The sequence below is a fragment of the Mirounga angustirostris genome, unplaced genomic scaffold (genome assembly GCF_029215605.1).
Source record: "Mirounga angustirostris isolate CCGP_5_RB_7025 unplaced genomic scaffold, mMirAng1.0.hap1 SCAF_5, whole genome shotgun sequence".
Classification (NCBI taxonomy): Eukaryota; Metazoa; Chordata; class Mammalia; order Carnivora; family Phocidae; genus Mirounga; species Mirounga angustirostris.
In genome coordinates this window covers 4,303,701-4,323,221 of record NW_026991713.1, presented here as the reverse complement: position 1 = coordinate 4,323,221, position 19,521 = coordinate 4,303,701, and the positions used below count along the sequence as shown (strand labels likewise).

The window sequence follows — 19,521 nt, the reverse complement described above, 5'->3', positions numbered from 1 at the left end:
ACAGTGCGGTAGGGAGCCTGGCCAGGCCTGAACTCAAGTCCAGGCTCTGCCACTTCCTGGGTGACCGTGGAGAGTCATCTGACCCCTCTGCACCTCAGTTGCCTATACTACAAAATGGGATAACACCCACTTAGGAGCACTGAAATAGGGATGCCAGAAACTTGGTAAAAGCTCCATGAATGCCGTTACTATTACAAAATTCCTGCGTAGAAGGTTCCTTGAATCCAAACAGTTGTTAAGGCTCCTTAAAACCAATTATTTCCTTCAGCTCTCTCTCACTTACTCTTTGGATGGGAAAAGGAAGGGGGTGGAGAGGAAAGGTGCAGCAAGACGGAGTCACCCCTGTCAAGCAGGGGCCTGTGTCAAGCAATGGGGTAGCAGGTAAGAGCACTGCAGCTAAGACCAGATGTTACCTAGACCAGCACCAGCTCATGACACACTCAGAACTGATGACCAGCAGAAACAAAGGAGGTCTGCAAAGGCCTAAGACTGATCAAATCCCTTTAAAAAGAGGATTTTTCAGACTTCTCAGACACTGGCCCCTCTGTGTCTGGCCACTTCAAAGAGGCAGCGGGGGAAGGCGGCGCCTGGGTGGCTCAGTCAGTTCAGTGACCAAGGCTTAAAAAAGACTGACCTTCCAAAGGAACAGAGATCCTTCACTGCTTGAACATAACAAGCAGTGAGTGCCCAGCACTGACCCTGACTGGGGCCGCATCTCAACCAGGAACGCACAGACTAACCTCAGGGTGGGTGGGTTAACTTCCTACCTCCGGCTCTACTTGTTTTTCGTGACTTGTCTTGGGCTTTGCTTGTGTAAGCAGCCAAGTCAAACCCGTGGCGAACGGTCACTGAGTTTGGACTCCCGAACCGGCTTTATAGTTATGCCAACCGTGCTCGTGACAAGAGGCCACTAGGGCTCAGGGCTGGAGAAGAAACTCCCAAAGCCCTGGGAGCCAGAGAGCAAAGGAGGGGAGGGTCCTGGTCAACCGCGGGGTTGGGCGTGGAGGTGGAGGGTCGTGGCCCAGCAGCGGGGGGCAAGGTGGGCACGCGGCGGTGGCGGGCTGAGCGCAGGGGCGCGGGGGGCCAAGGGCAGGGTCCGGGCGCCGGAGGGCCGGGGGCTGGGCACCGGGCGGCGGGGCGCTGGGCAGCTGAAGGTGAGGGGCCGGCGGCCGAGGGGGAGGGCAGGCACCCGGCCCAAGCGCCGGGCGCCGGAGGCCGAGGGTCGGGGCCTCGGTCTGGGCCCTGGAAGGCCGCGGGCCAGGCGCTGGGGGTCGAGGGTCAGAGGGCGAGGGTGGGCGCCCGCGGGCTGGGCGAAGGACAAGGGGAGGCACCCGGCGGCGAGGCTGAGGGCCGGGTGGCCGAGGGCGACGGTCGCGCGGCAGAGGACTGGGCGCGGGGGGCGGAGGACGAGCGTGGGCAGCTGGCGGCGCGGGCGGAGGGTGGAGAGTCGGGCTCCCGGTGCCGGAGGGCCGGGGGGACGGGGTCAGGGCCTGGGGTGCGGGCTGCGGAGGGCCGGGGGCAGGCGGCGGAGAGCGGGCCGGGGCCCGGAGGACGAGGCTGGGCAGCCGGCGGCGAGGGTCGGGGCCCCGAGGAGAGCGGCAGGGGCCAGGCCCGGCGGCGGAGGGCGCGTCGGGGCGCGTGGGGTTGGAGCGAGGCTGGCGGAGGCCCGCGGGCAGCAAGCGCCTCAGCCGCGCACGCCGGGCCTCCCTCACGTCCCCTTGGCGAAATGCGGCCTGGGCGAGCCGGGCGGGCAGAGGCTTTCGGGGTCCCAGTTACCGGAGCCATTGGGGCCAATGATGCAGGTGAACCTCCTGAAAGGGCCGATGACTTGGCGGCCCCGCCACGACTTAAAGTTCTCCACGAGCAACAGCTCCAGGCGGCCCATGGCTGCGGCCGCGGCGCCTCAAACGGCTTCCTCACACGCCGGCAGGAAAAGCGCGGGAAGGGCCCCGCGGCGTCTCGCGAGAGGACAGCGAGAACCCAGCGGGCGCCGCGCCGTTCCTAAGCAACCGGTCTGTTTACGTCTCCGAGGAAAGCGGTCTCCGCGCCTTTGGCCGGGTCGCAGAAAGCCCGACAGAGAGCCTGCGAAGCCAGCGCGTATTGCAGGGGAACCATCCTCGCGTAGCCTACAGCTCGTTTCAGCATCTCGCATGCCTTAAAAACCCCTCAGGGTTTCTTCTCCACTTCCGGCCATGGCGCTAGCTCAGCCCAGGGACCTGGAGCAGTACTTGGCCCTGGGCAAGAGGAGGCATAACGAGTTGTGCAGGCAGAAACGGATCTTCAACGCCAGGAACAGGATCATCGGGGTGAGGTCCCCGGACCGGGAGGGCGTGTGCGGGGCGTGGCGAGGGAGGCGGGCGGCGGGACGGCGGAGGCGAACCCCTGCAGTGAAACCGCTGATGCTGAGGCACAGCGGCGGACGGCCCGAGGTGTGCTGGGGAAGACCAGTTCGTTGTGTTGACTACTGACGACGGGCAAGACCTTCGCAGACCCGATACTGCACCCCCTCACCTGCGGGGCAGGCAGGGAGGGGCTTGCCTGCCCTGAGTGGCTCAACAGAGGCCTGAGCGTGGGTCTCCTCTCTCTGAGCCGGATTTTCTACGCTGCCAGGGGCTCCCTCCGGTCTATCCATCTGGCAAATGCCGGTGGCGTTCCTCTTTTGCGGCGAGCCTGAGCTGGTGCCAGGAATGGGGAATATGGCAGACCCTGCCTGACCTTGCAGAGTTCGTGGCCCATGGAGGAGAGGAGAGGCAAGCACTAAAATGGCCACATTAACGTGCAGTGGAATCAGTGCTGTGAGGGAGGGGAGCACAGGGTGTCAGAGGAGCACAGACTGGGGCCAGGAAAGGAAATCAGAGAGGGCTTCCCAGAGGTGTTGCCTAAGCGGGGTTCTGAAGATATCTACTGACCAAGAGAAAGGGAGAAGGCAGCTCTGGGGACAGGCTGAAGAACCAACTGTAAGCAAAGGCATGCAGGTATGAGAAGACCTGAAGTGTACCTAAGACAACAGTGGAACAAGGCTTAAAAAAGATAAGTAGGATTGTCATCGATGGACTAAAATTATCTGGCTGTAACTTGTCTCCCCTTTTTTTCCATTCCTAGGGAGACACAGAAGCCTGGGACGTTCAGGTTCGTGACCAGAAGATAAAAGAAGCAACGGAAAAAGCTAGACATGAAACTTTTGGTGAGCATTTCCTGAAGCCTCCCTAGCAGTTTAGGGCTGTGTACCTCTTGACCCAGTCCTCATGTCTTCAAATACGTAAAACTTGTCATTTTCACACTCCTCCTCCTTTTAAGATTTCATAGTTGCTTGTGTTTAAGTAACTTAATGTGTTGATTCTTTCTCCCTTAAAGGGAAAACAGATATTGAATTCTATTTGGGTTGTAGGAAATACATTTTGAGGGTAAATGTACATTTTATTAGTTTTCTTTGAAAACTGGTTATGAAAAACCCTAAACACACACCATTCTCTGCCCAAAAGTTCCAGACCCTCTCCTGGGGACAACTGCTTGCACTAAATGACACACACACAATCCCAACTCACACCCCTGTGCTGACTCGGAGCTAGATATGATAGCTTGGCAGCCCTGAGATAAAAATTTCAAATAGAATTCATTTTCCCACATCAGGTGCAACAATTCCAGCTTATCTTTTTCAAAGCACCATAGGATTTTTAAATTTTTTAAAAGATATATTCATTTATTTGAAAGAGCAGGGGGAGGGGCAGAGGGAGAGAATCTCAAGCAGACTCCACACCCAGTGTGGAGCCCAACTGGGGGTTCAGTCTCATGACCCTGAGATCATGACCTGAGCCCAAATCAAGAGTCAGACGCTCAACTGACTGAGCCACCCAGGCGCCCCTATAAGGATTTTTTTTTTAAAGATTTTATTTATTTATTTGAGACAGAATGAGAGAGAGAGCACATGAGAGGGGGGAGGGTCAGAGGGAGAAGCAGGCTCCCTGCCAAGCAGGGAGCCCGATGCGGGACTCGATCCAGGGACTCCAGGATCATGACCTGAGCTGAAGGCAGTCGCTTAACCAACTGAGCCACCCAGGCGCCCTATAAGGATTTTTTTTTAAATAGAAAAAAGCAGATGCAAAATTGTATATACCATGGGCTATGAACTAAATGTTAAAATATATTTTAAAAAAATAAGCTTAGAAAAAGACAGAAAGAAAATATACCAAAATGTAAGCAGTGGTGATGTTGGAATGATAGAATATGAATGAAGTTTATTTTCTTCTCTAGTTTCTGAACAGTTCACCTTTTTATGTTATGTTTAAAAATAATTCAAACTTACAAGAACAATATGACAGGATATACATACCTACTACCCCATTAGATGTTAATATTTTGCCAAACTGGCTTTAGATATCTTATTTTAAGAATTCTTTTTGAGAATTAAATTCTATATATGTATGTATGTATGTATGTGTATCTATGACTATAGATATATAAATGCTATAATGTATATCTAAAAATGTATAAATGTTTAAATGTATACATAAGTATATATAAACCCTACATATGTGTATGTATAGTTATAGATAGATAGAGCTCTCCCCCACCTCATCGTCCCTCCTCCTCCCTCCTCAGACAGATACATCATTTCCATGCATGTTTCTTATAATATTGTACTATTTATATACATATTCATGATGATATAAAAATTTTTGTGTGTGTTTTAAGATACAATTTCGTGTGGGTGTTTTAAAATTTCACCGAAATCTTACATAAATACATTGAATGGATCCTTTTGCAACTTTTTTTATTCAACATATTTTTAAAATTAATCAGTCATGGGGTGCCTGGGTGGCTCAGTCAGTTCAGTGACCGACTCTTGATTTTGGCTCCTTGCTCAACAGGGAATCTGCTTCTCTTCCTCTCCCTCTGCCCCTCCCCCCCCCCACTTGCACAGTCTCTCTCTCTCAAATAAATAAAATCTTAAAAAAAAAATAAAATTAGGGATGCCTGGGTGGCTCAGTCGGTTAAGCATCTGCCTTTGCCTCAAGTCATGATCTCCAGGTCCTGGGATTGAGTGCCGAGTTGGGCTCCTTGCTTGGCAGGGAGTCTGCTTCTCCCTCTGCCTGCTGCTTCCCCTGCTTGTGCTCTCTCTCTCTCTGACAAATAAATAAATAAAATCTTAAAAAAAATTAATCAGTGATCTACATGTAGAATGTTCTTTTTAATTATCTTATGATATTTTGTTATATGAATTAACCACAATTTCTTTATTCATTCCCCTCCCGATGGCTGATTTAGATTTTTTCCAAACAATGCTGCAATGACTATCCATGTGTTATGTCCCTAGTGTACGTAGGTGAGAGATACCTAGAAGTAGAAATGGTAGGTCATTGGGTGTGCATGTTTTCAATTTTATGGGATATTTATTGGCAAATTGCTTTCCAAAGTTATAAGTGTACCAAGTTGCACTCTCCCAAGCAGTGAATGAGAAATCTTGTTTCCTTACTACCCTTACTAATGTCCTTACTAATATATGCTATTATTAGCATTTTAAATATTTTGCCAATTTATCAGATGGTTCCCATCTTGTAAGGCCAGTCATCTTTTCAGAAGCCTTTTGATCATTCAGGTTTCTTTATAGTGATTTGCCTGATCCTATTCTTGGCCTACTTTTTGCTTTGGTTGTTTGGTGGGTTGTTTTGTTTTGTTTTGAGAGAGTGCATGCATGAGGAGGGGGAGGGGCAGAGGGAGAGGGAGAACCTTAAACAGGCTTCACATGGAGCACAGAGCCTGACTTGCATCGTGATCGGTCACGACCTGAGCTGAATCAAGAGTCAGTTGCTTAACCAACTGCGCCACCCAGGCGTCCCTGTTTGGTTTTTTTAAACTGATTTGTAGAGACTCTTTACATATTCAGAATACTAATTCTTTGATGGCTGTGTTACCTTTTCAGAGGCTTATACTACTTTAGAATCACTAAAAATTATTTTTTAAAGCGGATTCAAATTTATTTTTTCTCCGAACCTTAATCTTACAGATATGTTCCATTTCTTCCAGCTGCTGAAATGAGGCAAAATGACAAAATCACATGCATATTGGAAGGCCGGGAAAGGCGAGATAAGAGAAGCCTCTGTAAAGCCATCAGTGACTTCCAGCAGCACTTCCAGAGGCCAGAAACGCGCCGTGAATTTGACCTATCAGACCCCCTAGCGCTTAGGAAAGATCTTCCAGCTAGGCAGTCGGATAATGATATTCGGAATACAGTATCAGGAATGCAGAGATTCATGGGAGAGGATTTAAACTTGTGCGAGAGGAAGAAATTCCAGGAGGAACAAAACAGGGAATGGTCCTTGCAACAGCAGAGGGAGTGGGAGAAAGCCCGCGCCCACCAGAGATGTGCAGGTAATGCAACAAGAAGGACAAACTGGTCTCAGTACTTTCTTCAACAGATCGGCCCCCTGGTCTTTTCCCCCGCTTCATTTTTGTCTCTTAAGTCCTACTAATGTGCTGTGTTGGCCAGAGTCAGCCTGCATTCTAGGATTTGAATGTCTTCAGTCACATGTCAGTTGTGCAGGGGACCGGCTCTGAGCTTGCACTCTGAGCCCGGGCTCCCGCGGGGTGCTGGGGCGCACAGTACCTTGGAATGCACCCTGCCCTTGGGGTGCTCACAGTCTGCTGGGAAGACATTGGAGAATACACGGGTGCAGCCGGGTTGTCTCAGGGCTGTGCTAGATGTCCCTACAGGGTCTGAGGGGTGTGGCCGAGGGCACCCTGGTCACATGTCCTCACCAGGACCCTCTGGGCCCAGGGATCCTCTCTGACAGAGCCTCCACAGCAGGAAACAGCCTCTCTCCTGGAGGGCGCTGCAAGGCCAGCACATCCTGCTGGCACTCCGGTGGCCAGCATTTCTGCTTTACCAGGGCCTCTGCGTGGGGACTCCCAGCAGCTTCTGATCTCTGGCGACTTCTCGTGCCAGGAAGACGCTGTAATGGAGAGGACAGTGTCACGGCTCTCGTGCACGTGCTGGCGGGGTGACAGGACACAGAAGTGCTTTGGTGAAGACCAAACAGGAGCTGTGACAGGGAGTGAGGCCCCCTCACACCCTCCCAACTCCCCCAACCCCAGCCTTGCCTCTCTGGTGGTTTCCCTGCAGCCTCCCTGGGCAGCTCGCCCTCCTCCCAGCACCCCTCCCCTCTTCTCTTCTCTTCTCTTCTCTTCTCTTCTCTTCTCTTCTCTTCTCTTCTCTTCTCTTCTCTTCTCTTCTCTTCTCTCCTCTCCTCTCCTCTCCTCTCCTCTCCTCTCCTCTCCTCTTCTCCTCTCTTCTCCTCTCTTCTCACTCTGCTCTCCAGGAGTGATGTCTCCCCAGATGGCCCACCCCCACCAGACTTCTGCCCTCGCCCTGCCCCGAACCTGCCTGGCCACTGTCACCAGGACCTCCACGCTGTCCCACCCAAGCTCGGTTTTCAGACCTCTCCTTCATCTGCATCCTGTGCCATCGTGGATTACCTCCTCCTCCTGGGAATACTCCTTCAACTGGCTTCCAGGACACACCCTCAGTCCCATGCTCCTCCCCAGGCCCTTTGCTGTTTTCTCCTCTCCTTCCAAACCTCCAGATGTTGTTGCTCACTGGGGCCCTCTGCACCTCTCCTCTCTCAACCACGCTTGTTCTCTTGGTGATCTTAGCTTGTCTAATGGGTTTAAATACCACCCATAGGCCATCATTCCCCATATTTACATCTCCAGCCTGGACTCTTCCCTGAATTCAGATGCATACATCCAGTCACCTCCCGACGTCTATGTGCTCTTAGGTGTCTAATAAATTATCCAAGGCAATACAAGACTCACTGACCTTCCCCCCAAAGCTGACCTTCCACCTCTGTCAATGGGAACTCCACTGTTCGAGTTGCTCAGGCCCCAACCCCAAGCATCTTGATTCCTTCCTTTCTCTCAAATGCCACATCCAGTCCAGCAGCAAATCATCTCAAACTGCAACTACCTCCCTCCAGCTCCACCATGACCATCCTGGACCAAGCTATCAACATCACTCTGTGGGATTATTGCAATAGACTCTAAGTGGTCTCCCTGCTTCTGCCCTTGTCCCTCTGTAATCTCTTCTCAATCCAGTGACCAGAATGAACCTGCAAAAAATTAAGCTAGATCTTTTGCTCAAAACCTTCCAATAGCTTCTCATTTCACTCAGAATAAAAAACAGATTCATTTCAAGGACCAACAAGGTTTTCACAGTCTGGACTGATCTCCTCCCACACTGCCTTTCATTCATCCCACCCTTGCCACCTTGGCTTCCTCACTTAGAATGTTAAGTGTGTCAGACTCACTTCTGCCTCAGGGCCTTTGCACCAACTGTTTCCTCTGCCTGGAAACATTTCCCTATATATCTGCATATCCTGCCCCTTATCCTTCTACAGGTCTTTGCTGAAATGTCATCTTATCAGAGAGGTCTCCCCCGACCACTATTTTAAATGGCAACCCTGTACCCTCCCCCATCCCCACACTCTCTTATCCACTTCTCCATAGCACTGATTACTGACATACTGTATGGTTATGTGTTTGTCATCCCTCTCCCTAGTAACCTATCCCAAGCTCAATGAAGGCAGGAGATTTAGTCTGTTTTTTTCACTGCTCGATCTTTAATTCTTGGCACATAGATACCTGTTGAAAAATGCATTCATAGGCCTTTAAAAAAATCTCACCCACTTCCCAGGTTTCCATGTCTGGCTGAGAGCTTTTATCTCAGCATTGGTCTTGCTCCTTGAACTGCCCCCTGGACATATCCCCAGGCACCTCAAAACATTCTGGAAAGTAACCCTGAATTTCTCTTTGGCTCTGCTCCTCCCTCCACCCTCCTCCCTTCAGTGAATGACACCTCCATCCCTAGTCAAACCGCAAACCTGGGAGTCCTCCTTGAGCCACTCTTGTCTCCAGGCCACCCTCAACTCCCATCCTTCTACCTCCTGTGTGTATTTGGAACTGTCCATTTCTCCCATCCCTGCTGTCACCATGGTGATCCAAGCCACCACCTTTTTTTTCACCTGGAGGGACCATGCCGAGGGCTTTCTAATTGTCCTTAATTTTCTTTCTTGTCCCCTCAGTCTATTCTCAACATAGCAGTCAGAGCGCTACTTTTTAAACCATGTCAAGCTGGACAGTGTCACCCCCACTCCCTCCATTCCAGCTTAAAACCCTCCAGTGGCTTCCCATTACGTATGGAATAAAATCCTCGGCTCCCCCTGGCAGAGCTCCCTTGCCCATTGTGAGGATGACTGATCAGTGCCCCGGCCCAGGACCACAGCCAACATCAGCAATCCCCGGTGGTAATGCTAACACCCCGTGCCCGCACCCAAGAGCTTTACCTGAATCCCCTGCTCTGTGGATGAGGGCAGGGTAAGAAGAGATGCTCTGCGTGCCTGGGAAGGAGCTTGGGGTGGGCATGCAAGGTTTGACTGCGTTTTGCTGCCTTTTCAGAGGACCTCTACTTGAAGACAAGGCTGCAGTTTGATGAAAGAGCCAAGCATTTACAGAATCTGGAAAGCGCCACCAGAAAGGCAGCGTGCACAGCTGTGAAAGAATTCAACAAGAGCCAGGTACACCCCAGGCTCCGTCTCGGGGGTGAGGACACGCACAGGGCCACTTCCCCGGGGGTGCCCCAGCCTCCTGTGCCCAGCTCAGCCCTTCACCGGCTCACACCACACCCCGACAGAGCCCTGCCAGGGCTGCCCAGTTACAGAGAGGAATGGACCCAGTCCCTGCTCCTGAGCTCTGAATCGGGGTGTGAAATTCAACAAAACTAGTCATGTGAGCCTGGGGTGTGGGGGTGGGGCCTCAGTTGATCCTCTAAACCTCAGAGTCTTCTCCAATACCGAGGACTATGACATCTACCTAAACAGATGCTACCTAGCGCTGCTCTGACAACTTGTTGTGGTTTCACTTCCTCTCTATCACCTCTCAGAGCTCTGGTCCTTACGGAGAACAGGTCCACGGGTGCTCATTAACAGGAGCAATTATTATGGTGATGATTAACACAAACGCCTGGCGCCTCCTGACGCCTCCCTCCTCTCTAAACTCTGTAGGGCCTCCTTCCAAACACTCCTCCTCACCTGGCCATTCCCTGTTCTCTATTCCTTTTGTTAATTAGATGCCCCCCCCGATTTTCTTTTCAAAACGATTATACTTCCTGGATAGGATGGGGGCCACCCCCGATTCATTTAGCCCACGAGCTGGTTGACCAGAACTATGGTCTGTGAAGTAGGGTGAGCGGATGATGCACCAGAGAGTGGGAAGGGAATAGGAGAATCCTGCCTCCAGTATTTATTTTTAACCTCATCATTTTTAATCCGCATGTTAGTGTGTGTGTGTGTGTGTGTGTTATGAAGTACATGCTATTGGTATGATCTAATAGTATCGCATTGTGAACTAAAGATATTGGAGACACAAGCTCAAAAATGTCCTACTGGTGGGACATTTATGTCGTCCAAGAATCCTGGAGAGGCCGGACCAGAGACCAGAGAGAATGTTGGCTTTCAGTGGGGCAGGAGGGGGAGGGGTTGTGGGGGTCTGAGGAGGGCGCACTGCTTGGGGGGGCGGAGCCCAGGGACAGACCAAGGCCCCTGGAGCCCAGGTCACAACCAGCAGCCTGCAGGAAATCCAAACATCACCTGGTCCTTGCCCTTCATTTTGCAGACAACGCCTAAGAGGAGAGGTCATTTGCTCCCCGCCCTGCAGAGAATTCCTGGCGGATGGGGCCCTTGATTCTCAGTGTGCTGTGACTGCTCATCCCTTCTTTACTCGCTCAGTTCTCTCAACAGGTTATTCATTAGCCCTCTTGCTGGGGACTGTTTTTGTTGTTTTCTGGAAACCATGTTGCTGCACTAGTTGATGTATTTATTCATTCAGTGACATTTTTTTTTTAAGATTTTATTTATTTATTTGACAGAGAGAGACACAGCGAGAGAGGGAACACAAGCAGGGGGAGTGGGAGAGGGAGAAGCAGGCTTCTCGCCGAGCAGGGAGCCCGATGCGGGGCTCGATCCCAGCACCCTGGGATCATGACCAGAGCTGAAGGCAGACGCCTAACGACTGAGCCACCCAGGCGCCCCTGTCTAGAATATTTTTTCTTTTTTTTTTTAAAGATTTTATTTATTTATTTGAGAGAGAGAATGAGAGAGAGAGAGAGCATGAGAAGCGGGAGGGTCAGAGGGAGAAGCAGACTCTCTGCCGAGCAGGGAGCCTGATGTGGGACTCGATCCCGGGACTCCGGGATCATGACCTGAGCCGAAGGCAGTCGCTTAACCAACTGAGCCACCCAGGCGCCCCCATTCAGTGACATTTTTAGTGAGTACCTACAACGTGCTGGCACTCTCGGCTCCCCCAACTCCTCACGTGCACACCACGAGGCACGGGTGGAAAATGCCCCCCGTTCGGGGGAAAGCCCCCTGTGGCTTCTGCAGCTCAGTTCCTGACTGGAAACAGGCTTTGTCCATTAGCCTGGAATATTAATACAAAGGTCTAGGTAATGGTCCTCAGGAGCAAATCCGAAGCAGGTCAGTCCAACTCAGCAGAGGAGGCACACATTGGAGAGTCTCCCTCAGGGAGGTGAGGCCTGCTCCTTTTGTTAGACGTGTGTTGTGGTGTCAGGGTTAGGGGCAGGCCCTGGGGCCCAGCTGGGCAGGGACAAGACCAGGCTCTTGTCTGCCACCCTGGAAAAGCCAACCAAGTGCCTCAGTTTTGTCATCTGCCGAGTGGGGATGATGATGACACCCACCTATGCCAGTCAGGAGTGGGCTAACTCATGCTGGCGTGGGTGGGAAACACTTCCCAAATCTCAGTCTTGGCGCGCCTGGGCAGCTCAGTCGGTTGAGTGTCCAACTCTTGATTTCGGCTCGGGTCATGATCTCAGGCTCCTGGGATCAAGCCCCACATTGGGCTCCATACTCAGTGGGGAGTCTGCATGAAATTCTCTCTCTCCTCTGCCTCCTGCTTGTGTGCACGCATGCTCTCTCTCTAAAATAAATTAAAAAAAAAAAAAAAGAAGTCACCACTGTTGTGAATCACTCTGTTGGGGCTTCTTTGTGGCCTATAGCAATCCCGGGGTGACCGGGGCCATTGGGAGGGGCACAGAGCCTTGCCCTGAGGTGAGTGAGGCCAAGCCAATGGGAGATGGTGGCCTAACCTGGGGAGATGGCTCCCGGCTTTGGCAAATTAGTGCAAACACCTGCAGTTCTTACACACACAGCCAGCAGGTGGGGATTCCCTCAGCCCAGCCCACATGCCCATTGTCATCAAGGCAGCCTGGGTCCAAGGGCCTCCCCACATCCATGCCTGACGAGTCTTCTGCCCCCACCCCACCTGTCCCATGTGCACGTTAGCAAACTCTTCCAAGTCAAGGGCTCCCAGTGAGATGTGCTCACCTGTGCCTCAATCCCCATGGGGTCACTCAGGGCATCTTCCTTAATGTCTTCCCATGTGCAGGCCACCGAGTCACTGGAAAGGAAAATTCGAGAGAAAAAACAGGAACAAGAAGACAACCTGGCTGAGATCTCCAACCTGCTGCGTGGGGACCTGCTCTCGGAGAACCCACACCAGGCAGCCAGCTCCTTTGGGCCCCACCGCGTGGTCCCCGACCGCTGGAAGGGCATGACCCAGGAGCAGCTGGAGCAGATCCGCCTGGTTCAGAGGCAGCAAGTCCAGGAGAAGCTGGTACCCGCCCCCTCCCCTCCTCACAGAGCCCGCACACATAGCCCTGGGCCACCCTCCTGCTGCCTTCCTCCAGCATCGGGTTATAGCTGCTGCCGTACTCGTCCCTAGAAGAAGCCCTCAAGGAGTTTCTGTTCTGGGTCGGGGGCACGGGGAGACGAGAGTCAAATAACCCCACACATGGGTGATGTGCTTGGGTGGATGTAAGGCTGGGCCAAGGGGATGGAGGATTTGGGGCTTGAGGGGCGTCACCAGGAGACTAGGAAGTGATGTTGGAACAAAGACTTGAAGAAGGGGAGGGAGTGAGCCACGCAAATATCTGGGGAACGACCACCAGGCAGGGTGAGATTCAAGGGCAAAGGCCTTGAGGCAGGACCAGCTCAACCTGTTCAGGGAAGAGTGAGGAGCCAGGTGGCTGGAGGTGGAGTGAGGACAAGGACAGGAGGAGGTCTTGGTGGTGGAAGGTCAAGGTCCTGGCAGTCCACGGGGAAGACTTGGCTTTTTCTGTGACCGATGGGAAGCTCTGGAGGGTTTTGAGCAGAGGAGTGACACGCTCTGACTTACATTTCGCAGGATCCCTCTCGCAGCTGTGTTGAGGAAGGACTGCATTGGGGTGGGGGTGGGGAGAGGGATCACTGGGGAGGCTGTTGCAGTGGTCAAGGTGAGAGATGGTGCTGGCTGGGTCCAGGGCACTGGCAGTGAGGGTGCTGAGAAATGGTCAGATTCTGGATCTATTCTGAAAGTAGAGAAGACAGGATTGGTTGAAGGGTTGGGTGTGGCATATGAGACCCAGAGGAGGTAAGGATTACTCCATGCCTTCTGGCTTGAGCAGTGAGAAGGATGGAGTTGGCATTTACTGAGATAGGATGATGATGGGAGGAGCAGGTTGGTAGGTGGAGTAGAAGTCACAAGTGCAACTTTGGATATGTTATGTGTGCAGTGCCTATTAGACATCTATATCTGTTAGGATTCTGTGCCTGATCATGGCAGAAAACCCTGACTAACAGCATCTTAAATAAAATAGAACTTGTCTCTTGCATGGAGACCAAATCCTTAGGAAGATAGTCCGGGGCTGGTATGGCAACTCCATGGTCATTGACTAATGTTTTGCCATCCTTGGCACCTGGCTCCCACTTCCTAGTGCAAGCTGGCTGCTTGAGCTCCAGCCATCACATGCATATTCCACCTAGCAGGAGGAGTGCTCGCTTTGGCAGCACATATACCATCTAGCAGGAAGAAGGAATGAGGAAGAACACTTTAAGGACACTTCTCAAAAGTTTCATGGGACACTTCCACTTAAATTCCCTTGGATAACACTTAGTCACAGGGTTGCCCCAAAGTGTAAAGAAGATCAGGAAATGTAGTGTTTATTCCAGGCCGTAAGGTGCTGGCAGTTGTTTTATTAAGGAAGAAAGAAAAAATGGCTACCGGAAGACAAGTAATATTTTCTGCCATGACGTCCCAGTAAAGCCAGCAGCTGGAGTTCAGAATGAGGTCTGGGCTGGAGACAGAGGCAGAGAGATATGGCCACACAGACAGTGTTTAAGGCAGTGAACCTGGCTAAGGTGAGTGAAGACAGAAGGGGTCTGAGGACTGAGTCATGGGACAGCCCGCACCCCTACCATTGTTTAGGGAGAGTGAAGGGGCTGGAGAAGGGAAGCCAGGGAGGGAGGAGGGGCCCAGCAGGGGAGCCCCTGGGTCAGACAGTGCCACTGGGCTGCTGGCTGAATGCTGGATCCAGGTGGCAGTCCCTGGCGCCTCCCTCTGGAGCATCCTTGGAGGAGGGGCGGGGGAGACCGAAGGTCACAGGCAGGAAGGAAGTGGAGACCACAGGTGCAGACAACCCTCGCAAAGTGTTTTGCTCTAAAGGGTGCAGGGAAAGGGGGTGGTAGCTGGTGGGGACACGGGGTCAAGAGAAGGTTTTGGCTTTCTGATTATAGAAGTAACAGCATACTTGTCATTCCACGAAGACAACACAGTAGAGAGGGGGACATTGACACCAGCAGGGACCTGCTGGAGCCCGTGGCCCGGGTGGCAGACGCGCAAGGCCCTGGCAGCACTAGCTGATGCTTGGGGAGCCCAGGCTGATCATCCTTGGCCGTGGGCGTGGGGCGTGTTGGCGGGGCAGCATGTGGAGCCCCTATTTCCTGGGGAAACAGGAAGGGAGGCCAGCAGCTGAGGGGGAGGGGGTCCAGTTGGGGGTTTGGGGATGGAGAATGGGGTGCCAATGGTCATCTAGGAGAGCCGGAAAGCAACGGCCTAGGGGAAGAGGGCAGGATGGCCAGGCAGAGCCGGGGGCCCCCTGGAGGCTGAAGGTTATGAACTTGAAGTATCCCCAGTGAGCGTGGTCAGGTGCCCTGGCCACGCTCAGCTGTAAGGAGTCCATGCTCAGGGCCTGCTCGCAAGTCTGACCAAGTGAGAGTTTCAAGGGCACCAAGGGTGTCTGCCAGGGGGTGTCAGCCATGGACGTTGGGCTGAGCAAGGAGGGACATGAAGACGCAAAGAGTGCCGGGACTAGGAAGTGTGCGGTCAGTGGGTAGGAGGGCCCGGCATGGGGTGAGGGATGGAATAACTGTTGAAATCAGGGGACTGGAGAATGGGTGGAAGAGGCAGATCAGAATGGTGGAGATTAGGACCCTTGAAGACGGTGACCCTAGGGAGGCTGGCATTCTTGGTAATGACAAGGTGGGGGCAGAAGTCCTCAAAGTGGGGTCTCTGGACCAGCAGCATCAGCATTGCCTAGGAACTTGGGAGAAATGCAGATTCTCAGGCCCCGCCCCAGCCTCCTGAACCAGAATCCCTGGAGCGGGGCCCAGAGTCTGTGGCTAGGAAAGCCCCCCCCCCAGGGGTTCTGATGCCTGTTGGAGTTCGAGGGTCACTGGTAGGCTGTGCCCAGGGGGTGACAGCTGACGGGTTGGCCCTAGGTCTTTGGAGAGGAGAGGGACTGGCTGAGAAGCCAGGGAAAGGAAAGTTCTCAGGCCTGCAGGGTGGGCGGGGCTGCCCCAGGGTCAGCAGATGACCACCTCGGGTGGGATGGCAGGTGCCTCGGTCAGGCGAGTATAGGGGGAGGGGCAGCAGCCTGGCTCAGGGAATGAGGAGCAGGTGGGACATCTCCCCTGCCTGGTCTCCTCCAGGCCCAGAAGGTCAAGTGTGTGGGAGCGGGAGTGGGGGGCAGCCAAGGCTGAGGCAGGGAAGTAGCCCAATGTGGGAAGAGCTCCGAAGTTGGCATCAGATGCAGGGAATGTTGGTCCCCCTTGCAAGGCCCTGCTCTGTCCCTCTCTCCTGCGATTCAGCTCAACTACCTGGCAGGGAAGGTTGACCATCTGTCCGGAAAGCAGCAGCATCTTTGTCGAAAATGAAGACAGAAAAACACAAAGGGGAAAAACACCTACAATATGTCTCACCACTCATAAATACTCCCCTGCCCCGCACCCTCGTATGCCCCCCGGTGCCCTTCCCTCCTGCCGCCTCTTTCACGTAGGGAGACCGTTTGAAAAACGGAGATCATGCAAAGAATAGTTAGGTTGCCTGTCTCTGAGTCCGGGGCAAGTATGTCCCCATGGCATTCTCTATTCTTCATGAAAGCATCTTGTGTCATGACTCAGGGCAGCTGTGAGCAGCCTCATTTTACAGGAGAGGAAACTGAGGTTTAGACAGGCAAAATGACTCACCCTGTAGGTGACAAAGCCAGGCTAGCCTCGGCTTAGTCCCTGGGTGGGGGGCCGGGGCCTCTGCCAGCCCGTCTGTGCCTGGTGGTCTGCTGACCCAGGACTGCGGGGCCACCGGACACTCTAGCCCTGCTCATCGGGTGGCCGGGAACCCTTCCCTGAAACCCATGGAATGGAAGGAGGCGTACTCATCCTCAGACCCGGCGCCACCTGCTTTTGCTTCCTTTTGCCTGGAGAAGGGTGAGCTGACAAAGTAATTTATACTCAGGATGGCTGATAAAACTACTCAGGTTTCGGGGAGTGGCCCCTTCCCTCTGCATTCATCCAGTTGCCTCTTCGAAGGCTCAGTGGTTTTTATAGAGGGGTCTGGAAGGCAAAGGGGAATGAACTGAGATGCAGAAATTCACCCCCAAGATCATGAGCCCATTGTCGGGTGGGGCTGTTGCTTCCGTATGTTCTAGAAGCGACCGGGTGATCCCAGTGTTCGGCGGCACGCCCCGCTGGTGGCGTCCGGGGTGGGAGGCCCTGCCTTCGGAGCCCTGGGCTGGCCGCTGCTGTCCCTGCAGGCCTCAGAGGGCCGGCTGACACCTTCCAAGTGTGGGACGCACCTGGGCCGCCCGGAATGATGGCAGGTGGGGGTGGTCTCCTCTGATTTCCCGCACGATGTTGCTCACCTACCTGCCCCCCCACCGCCCGAGCCTCAGTTTCCCTAGCTGTAAGATGAGAGGCCGATTCTCCTGATGATCCCCTGGACCTCTTCTGGGTCTGGGGACGGGTGGTGGTGAGTCACCTCTCCTCCCTCCAGAGGCTTCAGGAGGAAGAGTGGCAGCGAGACATGGAGTGGGACCGGCGGAGGGCACAGACGGCGCGCGCCGCTCTGCTCAGGGAGCGGCGGCAGCAGCACCAGCAGCGAGACCTGCGCCGGGCTCTGGACTGCAGCAACCTCGGCCTGGCCAAGGAGCAGCGTGCGCAGTGAGGGCCTGGGGGCACGGGGGAGGAGGGGTCGGGGTGGGGGAGCAGGCAGCACGTGGGAGTGGAGATCCGGCTGAGTCGTGGGGAGGGTCAGAGCAGGCCGTGTGGGCCCACCCTCCCCGAGTCCTTCCCACCCGGAGGCCCAGGGCCCGTGCCCTGGATCTCCCCGGGGGCCCCCTCGCAGCCGTGGCTTGGGCGGCACGGCCCCCCGGTATAGAATTCAAACAGGAAGGGGAGAAGGGCTGAGAGCCACAGGCCAGAAATTAAGGGCTTGGAAACCACTGGTCCCGGCACTGGCCAGATGACCCACTCTGGGAGGTGCTTGTGGGGACACTAGTGACCCCCAGTGGCTCAGACGTGGGGGCTGGTGATGGAGTACACAGAGGGCACGGGAGCCCCAGGGGAGGGCACTGGGTGAACCTGGGGGAGTCGGAGGGCTTTTCCCAGGAGGCTGCGTGGCTCAGACATGGTGGGAGGACGGTGGCAGCGACCCAGTGCAGCGAGGGGCCTCCCAGGCTGCCCAGGGCCGGCTGGAGTCTCTTCGCCATACTGACAGACCCCAAGAGCTGTTCGCAGTTCCGCCTACAGAAGACGTCAAATGCAGATCCGTCGGTGAACTTGTTGTTAAAAAACACATTATTTACTTATTTACCTGTCTGTTCATCAAGCTCTTGGCTTGAACTTGGCAGAGACCACCGGTATGTTCTGCAATCAGGTGTCTGTTTCCCGGTGGGTCCACTGTTGGCCGGTCACTTCTGTTGGGGGCCCCAAAGAAGCAGTAGAGACGATCTGAGGGGAGTCAGATGGGATGAACAAATGTCTTTACAGCCACGCTATATATGTGGTACATACATGTGTGTGTACTGCATACACGCATGCATGTGTGTGTGGTGTATTCATGTATGTGCGTGTATAGTGTACAAATGTGTATATGTGTGTATAGCGTATATATGTACACATGTATGTATATATACGTGTAGATAGATATAGATTTAAAAAGTAGAATATTTAGGAAACCAGGCCTTTGCTGATTGTTTTTTTCTCCTTGTTTTACTATCAGGAAAAAATATATGGAGGAAGTCTGTACAAATCAACCCACTGAAGATTATTTCACACAATTTAATACACAAAGTCGGTAATAATGAAAGAGAAACCGTTTATGCCTAAAATGCAGTAGCTGTGAAGAGTCACATGTATTAAAAAAAGAAATCCACTCCGTGTCTCGGAGGTCCCCATCTCACTTTTCTCCCGTGGACTAAAATGCATAGAACCTCTCTCTCCCTTGCACGTGTATGAGGAGCATTAGTCTCTGTCCAGCTCCGCTCGGAGAGTGTCCCCGGGGTCGGCCGTGGGGGCCGTGAGTGCAGGGATGGAGCAGACGTGGCCCCGTGGAGGACTATCCCAGAGAGAGTGGCGTTTGAGGGGGCCCGCGTCTCACTGAGCCCCGGTGAGCCTGCTGTGAAGGCCAACATGAGCGCTTACTATGTGCGAGGTGTTTGGAACAATCTGACCCTCATGGCAGCCAGTGGTGGGTATCTTTATGACTCACCTGCTCAGGAGAGGAGCCTGAGATGCAGACATGATAAGTGACTTGCCCAAGGTCATGCTGACGGGCAGTGATGGGCCTGGGCTTGAGCCCCGGGGGCCTAGCTCTCAAACGCCTCCCTCTCCTGGCTCCGGTAGCAGCGCCCCAAAGCAAGAGCAGCTTCAGCAAAGCCCTTTACCTCCTGCTCTGGGGGCTCTCTAGCCGGGCGCACACAAAGGCACGTTATCTGTGGAGCGCAGCATGCGACGGCCTGGGGGACCGCACGGGCTGAGGTGGAAGGAGAGGATCCTGTGGACTTCAACAGGAGAGCTCCTGAGGAGCTGTGGGCCACGGAGTGGCAGGATCCGGTGTGCGTGCTTCCGAAGGGGGGCTCCAGCAGCGGCGGGGCCGCCAGAAGAGAGGCTGACTTTGAAGACAAGCGTCCCCGTCTCCTGGCCAATCCAGGCTCACGCAGGCTCCCAGAATGGCAAAGCATTTGAGCGAATGGTCACACTGGGACATAGTTCACACCCAGAGTTCACCTAGTAATGCTGCCACCCCCAGGGCGAGGCGGGGCAGGCGGGTGTGGGGGGCTCCTGCAGGTGCTAGGGCTGAAATAGGAATTGTGATCTTATGCCAGGGAGTGGGGCACAGGCAAGTCCACTGATGTGGGATCTC

At 53.8% G+C, this 19,521-nt stretch overlaps 2 protein-coding genes across 3 annotated transcripts in view; one reads left to right on the top strand and one right to left on the bottom strand.

Moving 5' to 3' along the window:
- Nucleotides 1–1,916, bottom strand: part of SMC1B (structural maintenance of chromosomes 1B) — a 67,366-nt gene extending 65,450 nt beyond the window's left edge. The window contains exon 1 of the mRNA XM_045872346.3: nucleotides 1,777–1,916. Within this exon, the coding sequence (XP_045728302.1) occupies nucleotides 1,777–1,885 (109 nt within the window). The 5' untranslated portion in view covers nucleotides 1,886–1,916. The remainder of the gene's footprint in view (nucleotides 1–1,776) is intronic.
- RIBC2 (RIB43A domain with coiled-coils 2) lies at nucleotides 1,853–18,749 on the top strand. Of its 2 annotated transcripts, XM_045866711.3 has the most exons (7): nucleotides 1,853–2,306; nucleotides 3,103–3,184; nucleotides 6,025–6,369; nucleotides 9,451–9,569; nucleotides 12,454–12,681; nucleotides 17,152–17,318; nucleotides 18,379–18,748. In XM_045866711.3, the coding sequence occupies exons 1-7, from the start codon at nucleotides 2,193–2,195 to the stop codon at nucleotides 18,455–18,457; spliced, it is 1,134 nt and encodes a 377-aa protein (XP_045722667.1). In that variant the 5' UTR covers nucleotides 1,853–2,192; the 3' UTR covers nucleotides 18,458–18,748. The 2 variants fall into 2 exon arrangements, with proteins under 2 accessions (XP_045722667.1, XP_054362692.1); XM_054506717.2 differs by lacking the exons at nucleotides 1,853–2,306; nucleotides 3,103–3,184 and adding an exon at nucleotides 5,261–5,349 and having other exon boundaries at nucleotides 18,379–18,749.
- Nucleotides 18,750–19,521: the final 772 nt, after the last annotated feature.